The sequence below is a fragment of the Manacus vitellinus genome, unplaced genomic scaffold (genome assembly GCF_001715985.3).
Source record: "Manacus vitellinus isolate BGI_N305 unplaced genomic scaffold, ASM171598v3 scaffold_67_pilon, whole genome shotgun sequence".
Lineage (NCBI taxonomy): Eukaryota > Metazoa > Chordata > Aves > Passeriformes > Pipridae > Manacus > Manacus vitellinus.
This window is the reverse complement of record NW_021940737.1, coordinates 157953-171555: the sequence shown is the minus strand read 5'-3', so window position 1 is coordinate 171555 and position 13603 is coordinate 157953. Positions and strand designations below refer to the sequence as shown.

The window sequence follows — 13603 nt, the reverse complement described above, 5'->3', positions numbered from 1 at the left end:
GCAGACATGAGAGTGCATTTGATGATTACTGAGCACAGTTCTTTCTTTTAATATGTTTTAATGAGCAAATGAATTGCATTCAGAAACATCCAGATTGTATTCCCCTTTTCCTCAGCACCACTGAGTCACACAAGTAAAGGCGTAACAGAAAGCTTGCTGCAAGTGCCAAAGGGAATTTGCAAGATGTTGCTCAAAACTGTGACAATTTTTTTACTATTCCTGATCTTTATTGTAGTTTCCTACGGTTCTCTGAGCTTTCTAATGCTGCTGTTCCCTTTGTGCAGGTCACTGTTCTGGTTTTGTCTCTTATATTCTCCTTACTGTTTCTGGGAGAACAAAAAAATCTTTTCTAAAGAGACTGGAGGGTTTGAAAGAGGAAGTCAAAGCCAGATTATTTTTAGCTACCATTCCTCTTGCAGAAAACACAGCTGCTGTTGAGATGAGGAAGCGACTGATAGGCATTACTTGGATACCATGTCAGTACTGCAGCTCTGAGCGCTATGCAGGAATCCAGTTTATGACCCCCTTAAATGTGCCTGCAGCTAGGAGAGTCTCTCTTCCTTAAAAGCCCTCCCTGTGCTTTGGGTGATGGTTAAGCTGCCAGCTCTGACTGCTCAGCTGATACCGAGCACGACAATGGTCTTTGCTTTCACACGGCACCACAATTCAGAGAGTGCCCTCCTTCTCCTGGAGGCATCTTTAAGGAGCAAAGCAGCAGTGAGCTACCCTGCCCTGCTGCTGCCGGTCAGCACAAAAACAGAGCCATGCTGCAGCCAAGGGCCTCCTGCTCCCTGTCCTTCCTCTCACCCTTTGTGCAATACCAGCAGTGCATATCTATCACAATCTCTCGTGCACTTTTAAAAATTATTTGAAAGCATTACAGTATGCTTTTTCTGATCTAACAGTTGTGAAATATATATTGGTATTGTTCATTAGCTCTAGTCACTCTCCTCTCAAGCTGTAAATACACAATGCATGGCATACTCTCTTTGCATCCAAACACAGTGCCAAGTGCCACATGTAGAGCACATATAAGGCAACGGTCAGCAAAGTATGGGGTCTGTGGCTGTGCCTGTCCACCCAGATCACTTTCTCAACCCAGAGAAAATTGTTCTATGTGCTGCTATCTCCCATCCGTGCATGTTATTGTTCTCTGTTTGTTCTCATGTGCTGCACTTTATCAATTTGTAGAAAATTCTTTGCTCCTGTAATTATAGGACAAGATTTGGCATCTGTAATGAAGGGAGCAGCCACCTGTGGATCACTCCTGGTTAGAAATGGCCCAGGCAAAACATCTCATTAGGCCCTCGCTCTCAGCGATGACTTGCTAAATGACCCTTCCCTCTTTTCAATACTTTTTCCTACATGTTCAGATTCTATCCAATCCTTTCACTCTTCCTCCTTTTAAAAATCAGCATTTAATTGATCTGTTTTCTTCAACACTTCTCTTTCTCCTGTCACATTTAAGTTAGAATCACAGTTAATTTAAAATCAGAGAGTCATAATTTCTGTGAGTCTGGGGGGAGCTACAAAATGAGTTCTCATTTTTTAATGGCAGTGTTGTCTAAAATTTGAAAGCTGAGTCCGAGTAGGACCAGAAAAACATTACCTCGCTTTGTCTCTATTCTGGTTCTTTGCTTCCAAGTCAGAACAGTAGTGCCTTCCCTTCCAGGAATGGTTTTTGGCCCAAAAGTCATGTGGGAAATTAAATGACTAACTGTGCATGTGAACAATGTAACCATCACTGGCTCAGTAAGCAGCAGGATGAGTGGAGCGGGATAGGGAAGGATCTGCTCTACCCTTTCCTTCAGGGACAGTTTACACAGGCAGTGGGTTGGCGTCTGCTTCATCTAATGAGATGACTTGGGGCTTGGGGGTGTCAGCCAAGAGAGCTCGTCCATATCCCATTCCATCCCACCCACGATCTCCATACACCTTCACCTCTGCGTTGCTCAGTTTTGACAACAGCTTCCCCAGAGGAGGTGCAAGGACAGTGGCTGTCATTAGCCCATTGGCAGCCTGCAAGGGCAGCTTCTGTTGGGAGAATGGGCAGACTGATTTAATAAATAGCTTTCATTCCTGTTGGGAAAATCTGTCTTCTTTTTAATACGATAATGTAACAAGGTCATTAAATTATTTTTTGTTTAGCCTCTATAATTAGGGAATTGATTTAGTGATGTTATTTGGATCCCAGATGTATATGCAACTCTCAGAATAGCATTGGTTGGTAGTCACTGTAGATTTGGGGAATACAGCTGTAACCTCAAACACCTGGAGAGCCCAAGGGGAGCACCTTGAAGACTGTAACTGGTCCTTGGTCTCCATGTGAGAGTTTCATTGCTGCTGGAGGCTGCTGGTGAGTACTGGAGACAACTGTTGTATTTACATGCTGCATTCGTGAGCATATTTGTTAAAGGAGCAGTCAGCTGTTAGAACTGCTGTATCATCAGCTGATCTGCTGAAAAGGCAACAGCAAATGTCTTGGCATTGGCAGGCTTGCACTTATTTCAAGATGTTCTCTTCCCCTTTTCGGATGATTGCTGTAATCCAGCTGCCCCTCTATAAACACTCTGCAGTACTTGCCATGTTGAGGACACCTCTGACTTTGTAGCAGCTAAATAGTATCAAAAAAGGGAGGGAATGCTCATCATTTGCACCAGTCTCTGTTTCGAGAGTAATGTGGCTTTGTCTTGTCCTGGTGGATGGCAGTAGGTGGAAGGAAGTAGAAAGTGTGGTACTTCTAGCTGAGTTTGTTCCCGAGCTGGTGGTGAAACCACAGCAAGAGAAGTGTGGAAGTGGGTGTGGTCTAGCAACCCTGTTTCACAAGGATACTCTTAACTCCCTCCTCCGGTATAAATACCACATGCTGGTTTGCCTGGGCTTTCCTATCTGGAAATATGTGCGTCTAAAAGATTTGAAAACGTTGCAGGTGTACAATGCTATTAAAACTCGAACTCTTGTCTTTTTCAGGCAGCTGTCAATGCTAATGGGGGAATTCATGCCTAATGCCACCCTTGAGAAGTGGCAGAAGCCCCTTGCAGTACTCAGGCTCTCTTGTTTTGGTTGTTACATTTCCCTCTGCACCAAAGGTTTCTCTACTCCCTTATTTATTTGAGTCCCTCCAGTATTGTTTGGGTTGGATTTTTGGTTTAGTAAGAACTAACCCCAGCTCCTGTTTTTTATTATTTGATTGCCATTGATCAGGTGTACATCAGCTGATCTAGTGTCATTTATGCATGTATTTTATATGGGAGTGGGGGGGTGTGTGCAAGCACTCAGGTACGTGTGTTGTCTTTCTCAGTCTTCTATGAATAGTAAGGTTCAATCTCTGAATTGGAAAACTGTTTATATTATAGCTGAGATGTGAGTTGACATTTTTGATCCTATAGCTGGAGACATTTAATAGGTGTCCTTTCTAGGTACAACTGTGCATTTTCCAGCTGTTGTTTGTGTACAGATAGTGGAATTCTAAATTCGGAAGTATTTATATTGAAAGTTCTAGCCAGAAACAGGTTTTTGGTCACTTTAGCTAGCTCAGTTCAACTTTGAATCAGAATTATGTACTCCTGATAAAAGCAAGATTAAATTTTAAAAAGACAACTTTAAAGAAGGAAAGAAAAAGTAGCTGGAATAGTTAATAAAAACTGACAGTTTTAAATGTATGTTGGAAAGCAGGTAGCCTGAATATATAGAGAATAATACAGTCAGGGAAGATAGAGCACTTGTGCTGACCCTGACAGTGACATTTGCTCTCTGTTTTGGATACTGGCTGACGAGTTTACCTGGTGCATTTTATCTGTGTGACGTTGGTTGCGCACAGAGCAGGATCGGCAGCTGAGGAGGGCTGTGGTTGAACTGTCAGAATTGAACAGAAACAAGATGTGGAAGAATTGGATGCTAAAATGATAATATGCTTGTGTGTGTGAAATACCCTGTTTCTTGGTAGGAGATTTCAGGCCCTATAACCTATTGGGATGTAGCCCAGGACCAGTAAGGTTCATGTTATCAGTAAGAAGTTGTATTTTGAATAGCAGTTTTACAATCTGCTAGCTGCTGCTCATTTGCATCAAGTGTGATTTCATCGGCAAAGCATCGCAGCTGCTTCTGAGTAAAACACAGTAAGCAACTTGACTTGCTCCTCTGGACAGGAACTGAAAAAAAATCTGTCTCAGTGAAATTAGTGCAAGTCCATTGTGGAGACTGAATCTGATGCAGCCTGTGGGAATTTGGTCAAATTTCAGGCCCAAGTAAGTCCGTCTGAGTCCCATTTTCAAGAATGATTTATGCCACTGTTATCTGAATCTAATTGCCATATGGAAAATTTGGGTTGCTTCTGATTGCCCAAGTCCTTTCTTTAGAAGCTGCCCACGTAAGTGACTCAGGTTTGCAGAGCTGGATGGAGCTGTGCCGAGATGCTTTTAAGGACTTACTGATGTCTGCGTGTCTGTGGAGGTTTATACAAACCACACTGAATGACTGTACGTGTGGGCTTGTTGCCACAGGAGAGTCTCACTAAACAACTGGTTGCTGCTTTGTGTCCTCATTCTGCCATGAACGTTAGTCCACCACTACCTTACAGGCCCACAAATGAAGCACAAAGAGTAATGAAGGAAGCCTTCTGCCTAATGCAATAAATTTCTCATAAAGTAGAAAGGAAGTAGGTTGTGCAGATCTGCCTTGTTTTGAAGGGAGGTAAATGCTGGAATGTTCAGTAAGATTATTTTTCATGTATTGTTCCATCTGTCGGTAGTGAACTGTCATTTGGAACAAAACTGGTCTCTTTTTGAAGTAAAATTGGCTGAATTAAAATATTTATTTTACTTACAATATTTACATTTATATATAGTAGTAAATGGTAAAGAGTCAAAAGCTAGTTTGTTTTTTGATGTTGCTCTTTATTTGCCCATAAAAGATACATTAATAAATTACAAGCACCTAGAAATGGCAGAAGTAGCAAGACATAAGCCCACAAGTGCAATACAACACAATCTAACAAGGTAAGCAAGAATGTCTGCAGCAAAAGCTAGAAGTGTGGTAAATAAAGCTTTCAGAATTGGCTGGTGACCAGAGAACATCATATCTGGGACAGTTTCACTCTGTGGTGTCATTTATCCTGTTGTTTTTCAGGAGATACCTCAGGCTTCTGAACAGTGTCTTCCCTTTGCCTCTGTTATGTCCTGCTCACCCAGGCAAGTTTCTATCTTGCAAAGCACCTCAGAATGTCACACAGTGCAGGACATCTCTCTCATACTTGGTGCCTGTGAACTTAATAATTGTACCCAGAGGAATGCTGCAGGTCTGCCAAACTCCAGAGGCACAAAGGCAACTGAATTGCAGTTTTTAGAAGTTGCTTTGGGCACTTCCCATTGGACTTGTATACTGTCACATGGAGTCTGTGAAAATGGTGCTCGGAGAGAGTGGGAGCAGTGGTCAGACACTGTTAGAAGCAGAGCGAGATTGCTGTTGCAAATGTGCCAGCCCAGTTTGCAAGATGAGAACTGTTGACTGTATAGTTTTATCTCTATGTTCAAAGCCATCACCTGGGGTAACTAAAGTAACATAAGCATTGTCTGCCTGGCTGGCTTTCTGCCTACCCCTCCTCAAAATAATAGGGTTACTTGGGTTGACTCCTGCCTGCTCAGAAGTCATGATAAGATTATTAGACTAAGGAAAATTATTTAATTAAACCTACAGAGATAGCCCAAACCCTCAAACACCTCAGCCATTAATATAGAAGTAGTTATATAGTAACTTTATGATCTGATGAGCAGCAGCAGCATGCATGCAGTCAGAATTCATGCAGAGAAAGTAGTCAACAGCTGTTAAATATTCATACCACAAAGGAGATATGAGAGATACTTTTTTTTCCTGTTTTTCATTTCCTGTGCAAAGAAATCCATGTCTGACTGATTCCCTGTTCAGTCACTGGGTCAGAACCTCAGCTCTGTAGGTCAGTGTGGCATCAAGGGGTTATGACAGGTTATGTTGATGAAACAGCAGATCTTGTGCCTGTATATTCATTTTACTGAAGAAATATTAATAAATAGAATATACAGAGTTTCTGATTTTACATGTCAAAAAATATTGCAGTTATCAAATTATTTGTTTCGTTAAGAGGTCTGGGAATAGCTGGTTTAAAAATTAATTTGCTATAATGTTTTCAGCTGGGATTTTCCAAAGAGTGTAGGGGATTTCAATCTGCAAATCACACTGAAATTCAGGAACAGACTTTGATTTCTGAATTTCTGAAGGTTCTTCATAAATCCCATCATAGAGGGAAAAGTAGTCAGCAATGGAAGAGGCCAATAACGAGTAAATATTGATAGGAAAGCTGTGCTGTTAAGTTTATCAGGAAGGTGTGAGCATAGCCAAGAGGTTTAGTTTCCCTGGGCAGCTGCCAGTCCAAACTGACATTTCCTCTCATCTTTCAGCACATGGCCTTGTGCTTCAAAAAACTTCTTCCTGCCAAGAGTGCAAGCACAGGAGCCATAAGGAGCTTCCACAGGAATCAAAACCTGAGGGGAATGAGCACAAACACATGGGTTACTTTTGAGACAAATTCACCTGCCAGGCCCTTTCCTTCTCTTATGAACATCAGTGGTGGATGTTGATGTTATAACAAGTCCAGGTGGACCTATACCTCAAAGAAGGCAAGGATGGGAGAGGATGGAAGCAGTATCCCAAGACTTTAGAGGGAGACTAGAGCATAAACAGACTATAGACTGTCGATGCAAAATGGAATAGCCCTGTTTCTCTCTCACAGGAGGATATTGTAACAGACTTTAGCTGGACCTGGCTGGCAGCCACAGCAGCTGTGGAGGAAGGAGCAAATACATCTCATCCCCTACATCTCTCACCCTCTGCCTCATCCCAAGCTTGCACCTTGTCCATGTTGGACCAACCTGCCTTAGCTCCTAATGGCTACAGAAACATCCCTTCACTGCTCCCTTAGAGTGCTGGTGCTCTGTCACCCAGAGCCAGCCTGTGGCCTCGCTGACCTACTTGTAACCCGCTGCACCAAGGATGCTCCCTGGCCTCAGTGGTGGTGCCAGTGGAGCAGAAAGAAGAGCCACAGTGGGCTGGCTTTTCACACTGCCTGGCAATGGGAAAGGATGCCATGGTTCATTTTGCTTGGTTAAAACTGCACAGGTTGACATTATAACTGAAAGTCAAATTCATTGGAGAAAACGGAATTGATTTTTCAGAGAGTCTCTGTTACAGATCCTTTTGATGTCCAAAGCATTCCACTGTGCTCCTTTAGCTTTTATCAACAATGCAAGAAGGCAATTAATTATTCTTTTGTAAACTGTAAACCTTAGAGGTAAGGTGGAGCTTTTACTGGGGCTGGATGAGAAAGTTTGCTCCCTCTAGCTCTGCTGTATACAGAAGTGCTGCTATGCTTTAAGGCTGAGTAGTTCTAAAGAGTGCAGGCAAGTTATATTTGAAGCATTTACTTACTTCTTTGTCATTGGTCAAGCCTAGATTCTTCATGTCTAGGACATTATAGAAAGTGTTGTTCAAGACCACTTCTATGACCTGTACCTGAAACCATGAAAACAGATGAGACAGTGAATTAGGGCACCTCTTCAGCAACAGCCTGGCAGGCTTTTCACTTGCTGTAGAAAAAGAACAATGCAGCCCTCCCAGTACAGTTGACTAAATGTAATCTAGTGAACATGTGTCGTGTAGGACACCTTTCACTTTTACTCAAGTGCTGCCAAGCACTGAGTGATATTCTCCCCTGTTGTGTTCACACCTGGGAAGCAGCATAGGAACTTCTCAGTGTGTTCATGTTTTTTTCTGACCATCTGGCTGTATCACCAGTTTTCAGTCTGACAGAGGAAATAATAGTCTCATGTTTGTTTCTCGCTCATCCAATTAACATTCACTGTTGTTTAACTAAGACATCATAAGGAGGAAAGAAGATACCTGTGACACTTTGGAAAGGACAAGCATCTGGATAGAGTTGACAGTTTTCTGATATGAGGGTGAATATTCCCCACAGTCAGGTGGTCCGGAAAAGGCTTCAAGGATACATTCACGGATTTTGTTCCTAGAGGTAACACAGGTTCTTACAAAACTTTGTATCAGCTCTCTCTGTTTAGATCCAAAATGTTTTACTGTGAGGTGGGGTTTTTGTATTTTTTGTGTCTTTGTGGAGGAATGATTTATTTGTCCTGTCACCTCCAAATTCTTCCCAGGTCTCCCCCACCAGCTCTAGAATTCACAAGCCGGTTTTGCTAAAAGTATTTTAAAAAATCATTATTTTATTCTCCAAATGTGTTCTGTACTGAACACTGAACTGTTCATTTAAATCCTGTCCACTGAGGCAGCATCAGAGAGAGGAGTACCCCCAAGACATGCCTCTCACTCCTTGTAACGAGCTTAGTGCCGCCACTGAGACCTGCAAGTGGCTGGTGCACAGCAGATGCAGATCTAGCCCTTACACCTGCTGTATTGTATAGAGGGATTTCTGGCCATAGATTAGGTAATCAGTATTACTTGGTAAGACATATACCATATGCAGTCAAAGTCAAAATCCTTGCATTCGCCATATGACCACTTGCAGAAGAGCTCTCCACATAGAATCCTGTCATGCCTTTCAGGAAGTGTGGTGTGTTCATTCTTATAGAAGCCTTCAAATCCAGACTGTGTCGTCTTCATAAGTTTCAGGTCTTTAATTCCAGCAAAGACGACCAGAGGACCTGTGATCCAAAATTACAAGACAATAGGAGCTCATTTTCAGGCAGAGAGAAAAAAACCTCTGGGTGATACTTGCAGTGACAGCTACAAAGCCAGAAAGCAGATAATAATTTTCTGCACACTGATGTTAGCAGAATGGTAAGAAGCAAGACAAAAACTACTGAAGTCAGAGCTCAGTCCAGAAAATGGAGAATCCCACCAATTGACCTGCACTTAAGGGGAGCTTTTTTATCTCACCTGCTTGGAACTGGGACATGCATTGGGTTGGCTCCCACTGATGTCAACTTAGGAATGACTGATTTCTCTAAAGGGAAATGAAATAGGCTACTAGTGCTGTGGTGTACAGGAGAGGTATGGTGCCCCTTTTCTAAAAACACAGACGAGTGCAAAAACAGTCTGTGTAAAGGTGGAGCCTCAGTCAGAAATTTGCTTTACATAGCCATCCTGTTGGGAGTTTTGCATCCCTGAGAATGAGAGGGCGAGGAGCCAGTGCAAATCCCTGCAGCTCAGCTAATGAGCAGGAACTGGCATCGATACAGATGCCACCCCCAGATTCAAACTGACAGTGACTTTGCTCTTAGCCACTACTTATAAATGTGCTGTTGTGGATCACGGCTGCATGAGTGCATTACCATCTCCTAAAGATCAAACAACTGTGTCCTGAATGTTTTCTCCTGACACACCTTCTGAATGGTGGCTAAAAATTATATGCAGTCAGTCATTTAGAGCACACCAAACTGATAACTGAAAATTTCACTCACCAGAACTGCCAAAAAGCAGATTCAGAAAGTAGAAACTTCATGGCATGCAGGCTCATCTCATTCAGGGCCTGTACAGACAGCCAGTGGCTGAAGCCCAAGCTGCTGTTTCTGTACTGCTCTTGGTGCTCGCACTAGCTAGTAATCCTTGAATACATCTCGTGCATAGTAATCCTGCCTTGGACTGGGAAGACTGACAAATTTTATCTTTAAACTATGTCTTTGCAGGAATTTATACTGGAAACAATTCCACTGTGGTAGATGTTTCTCAACTGCATGATTGTTTAGAGATTTGGGTTTTTTTAAACTGCTCCGTAACTGGATATTATTGAAACTGCGTCTTATGTTTCTTTTATCTGTCTTTTCTTGTTTACGTTCATTATTGGTTTTGAATGAGTCTATGGAGGTATAGCTGTAATTTTGCCTATATCACCCAGTTATTTACCAAAGCCTTAAAAAGATGTAAAGAAGAAACTGTCCTTGGACAGGATATTCTGGGGTTTGTTCAGATCTTGATTAATTTATTGCTTGGGTATAAGACTGTGATACACAGGTAATGCAGATTCTATCAGTGAAACTGGAGATACATTTATCCTATAGTCAAATACATAGCCTTGTTTGAAAGAGCTCCTTGCAACAAAAGACTGAAAGGCTGTGCAGCAATCAGCCTGGAGCTCACTCTGAAGGATGTAACACCTAGGCAGAGTTTCCAAGGTGAGCAGCCCACGTTGTGCTTTCAGTATGTTTTGTGCTTGTGCTGTCTTCAATTGTCAAATGTTGACTCTCTTACTTTTGATGTTTTCAGTTTCCAAAACACTCTGAGCCTTTTATCAGCTGATATAATGACAAAAAATAAGTCTATTAAGTCTCACTAGGTTTTTTTTTTTTTCATGATGAGAAAAGTGTTAAAAGATAGGATTAACTGAGAATTGAACTCCTGTGTCTGGCTGATAGGTGCATAGGAGGATGCTAAATATAGAGAACATTCTCTTAGAAAAAAAATAAAAGTGATTCAAATATCTTCTCTTTGGTTATTGTTCACCTAGGCAGGGAATCCTAAAGAAACAGCTAAAGGGTTGCATGAAGGCAAATCTAAGAAGGAAAAGTGGTTTCTTCAGTGAGCCTTAAAGGCTTTTTGTTTGTGTAGAATCTGAAATTGCAGAATTTCATGCTGAATTTTCAAGATGATGAAAAATGTAATTGAATTTACATTAAGAGCAGCAGCTTTTCAAGAAAGCATAAACTCTTTTTCTTTCTTTTTTCTTTTCTTTCCTTTTTTTTTTTTTAGTTCAGATTTATTTCTTAACATTTTCCAGAAACCAAAGTCAATACTATTGAGGATGCCAGAAGTACAGCAGTAGTTAATGTTACTGGTAGCATTAAAAGAGATGAGGCCAAGAGGCACTGGAGACTTGTGTTTTTCCTCCCTCCCTCCTTCCTTCCCTCCTTCATTTTGGAACACAGGAACAGTGCTCAAATGCGCCTTTCAAAACTTGTGCCCTGTCTGCAGCTGAAAGTGGTCTTGCCACTGGTTGTAGGATGGGAGATAGTTCTAAGTTACGATAGTGCAGTTGAGATAGGTACCAAACTAGTGCCTAAAACCTCTAAACCTATTGTGTGAAATGATGTAGTGGTCTCAGCTCAGTTCCCAGGAGTCTGAGAGATGGGTTAAATGAAACACCATCACAGTGAGACTGAACTTATGTTCTTGTCATGAGCCATAGCAAGTAAAGATAATTTTTACACTTCCTTTGGAATGCAAATTTATGGACAAGACAGTTGAGCTTGAAAGCTTATGTCTTTTAAGTATCACAGAAATCTAGTATTTTCATGTGAAAAATTGTTTGCATGTAGACCTGAGTGCTCATGATGTTCAAGCTGGCCTGGCTTGCAGCAATGGAACTGCAGCTATCTTGGCAATAAAATTAGAGCACGTTGACAGGGGTTTGAAAATAACTGCAAACTATAGGCAGTTGGCCTGCAGCAGTGGGGCATAGAGTAATGATAATAGGGGGACTGCAGAATATACCATAGGGTAAAAAAGTAAGCAGCCTGCTCTTGGAAGGCTATTAAGTCCTGTCTCAATATAAAACAGTTCTGCTGGATGTGCTGTTGTAAGCATTCTGTGTTTGGAATGTACATACGATTGTGAGCTGCATTAGTTCTTTAGCTGCATCTCAGAGATCAAGAACTGCAAAATAGACTCTAGAAGTGTCCTTTGTTTTAGACCTGTGGAGCGTTTTGGCTGTGCTGTAAGCCCTGTAACGCCTGTAGCTCTCTCTAAAGCCACCTTCGTCTCTCATTGGCAGAAATATTTACTGAGAAGTAGGGGAAGTTGCCAGGTTTTTTTCTCACCATTTCGGCACTGCTCAGCTTCACAAAAGCGGATCCCATCAGGAACACATATGAATGAGTGGATGTGAGGAACACCATTCTGCAATTTAGAGCAGACATGTAAGTAAAAGTGCCATAAATATTATCTTAACTGGAAAACAGGAGCTAAGAGAGCGAGGAATGGCTACAGCAAAAACAAACAGAATGTATTGGTATTTTAGATACCTCGTGCAGACGTTGCCATGGTACTTCTTGAACGTAGCTTTTGACGTACACCACTTGGCAAAATGTTGTCATGAAGTGATTGCAGATATCTATAGCAAATTGTTCTAAACTCGGGATCTGAGAGAGCAAACAGCATTATTAGAAAGAAGCAATTACCTCATGTACAAAACTAGATTTTTCTGGTTGCTGTAAATATTTGAGAGGAATCAGTGTAGTTAAAAACACAGATTTCTCTTATTCCTGGCTTGGTGCACTGTACCCAGTCATTTGACCAGCTTGCAGCACACGCTGCAAATAGCAGCTCCAGTTGCATCAAAAACCTCCTGTTCTGTGGTACAGTGAGCTGCAATCCTTGGACTGAAATTAACTGCTAACCTTACACTTTGAGGATATAATGCTGAAATAATTATTTCAGCATAGTGAACAGTAATTATTCTGATTAAGTTTAACGTGGTAGAAATGGGGTTTCATTACAGAGACAGACAATTAGCGCTACAGATTGTCATGATAGATGCAATTGGTGAAGTAAGAGCACAGTTAGAAGAATTAAGAGGAGTCTCTCATGCTTTGAGACCTGTTTAAAAATGCTATATAGGAATAATGAAGTATTATGTGCTAAAAATTAAAAAAAAAAGATGGATCTTATATGATAAAATTACAAAAATAATGTTAATTGTGAGGAAAAAAGGAGTCTGCAGCGGAGGAGGAGAACTTGTCTCTCATATCGCTGAAGACGACTTCAGTGCTGATCTGACATGCCAATTAAAATTAAAAGTATAATGAACACTTCCAAATGAAGTCATAAGAAACAGCAAGGCTAGTTAAAAAAATAAAAAAATACCCCATTTTTTTTGGCCAACACAAGGACAATATTCTTTATGGTGTCTGTAGGTATCACAAGAGAGTTGTTTCCTTCCAGGTACTCCTGAGGAGAAGTCAGACGGAGATGTGTGCACACTTCCACTTCTTTAACAAAATGCTTCTTCCCCTCTCTATGCAGGCGAAGGAACTTAATTGTGTTTTTGCCATATTCGCAGTTGAGGACTTCTACATCCTTGATCTGCAGAGAAAATACACGGCAGTTGTAAAGGAACTCAGTAGAAGCCTGAGTTATGCTCAGTCAATGAAACATAAACAGTGTTTATGGCCTTTATTTCTGTGGTTACCTGTGATAATGAGAATATTTCCATTATAAATCTCAAAGTCCTGATGGGAAGAAAAAATGCTTTAGGAGACCACTATTACATCAGTAACAGCTGTGACAAAATTTTAATATATTCTTGGGGCGAGATAGAACAGGAGTAACAGTGAACTAGACTCTCATTTGTCATCTTTGAATTAGTTCTGACTGTAGACCTTCTTGAATCTCCCTTCCATCACCTCTTTCTGAACCTGGTGTCCCAGTGCACTCTGTCATCTCGGGTACAGCCATGCAGAGGGCAGGCAGCATTCACACCTGCATCCTCCACGGGCACCCCACCTGCCAGGTTGGGCTGCCTCTCTCTAGAGACAGCTCCCGATTTTCCCTGCCACCAAGAACAGACTTTCCCCACCTCCTACTCCTCTGGCTCCTGGCTCTCCCT

The 13603-nt window shown here is 41.6% G+C and overlaps 2 protein-coding genes across 4 annotated transcripts in view; one reads left to right on the top strand and one right to left on the bottom strand.

The window, feature by feature from the left end:
• DNASE2B (deoxyribonuclease 2 beta) overlaps nucleotides 1-13603 on the top strand; it is a 38797-nt gene that overhangs the window by 7871 nt on the left and 17323 nt on the right. For 2 of the 3 annotated variants that reach the window (XR_003916252.1, XM_008921494.3), the window contains exon 1: nucleotides 11824-11915. The exons of the other annotated variant lie outside the window; for it this stretch is intronic. The gene's annotated coding sequence lies outside the window, so the exon portion shown is untranslated. Of the gene's footprint in view, nucleotides 1-11823; nucleotides 11916-13603 lie in introns of those variants that run through there. 3 annotated transcript variants of the gene reach the window in all.
• LOC103755549 (uricase) lies at nucleotides 6378-13437 on the bottom strand. Its single transcript, XM_025896211.2, has 8 exons — nucleotides 13370-13437; nucleotides 12862-13135; nucleotides 12021-12137; nucleotides 11817-11895; nucleotides 8519-8705; nucleotides 7930-8053; nucleotides 7459-7542; nucleotides 6378-6515 (listed from the first exon to the last, which is right to left on the bottom strand). The coding sequence occupies exons 1-8, from the start codon at nucleotides 13435-13437 to the stop codon at nucleotides 6378-6380; spliced, it is 1071 nt and encodes a 356-aa protein (XP_025751996.1).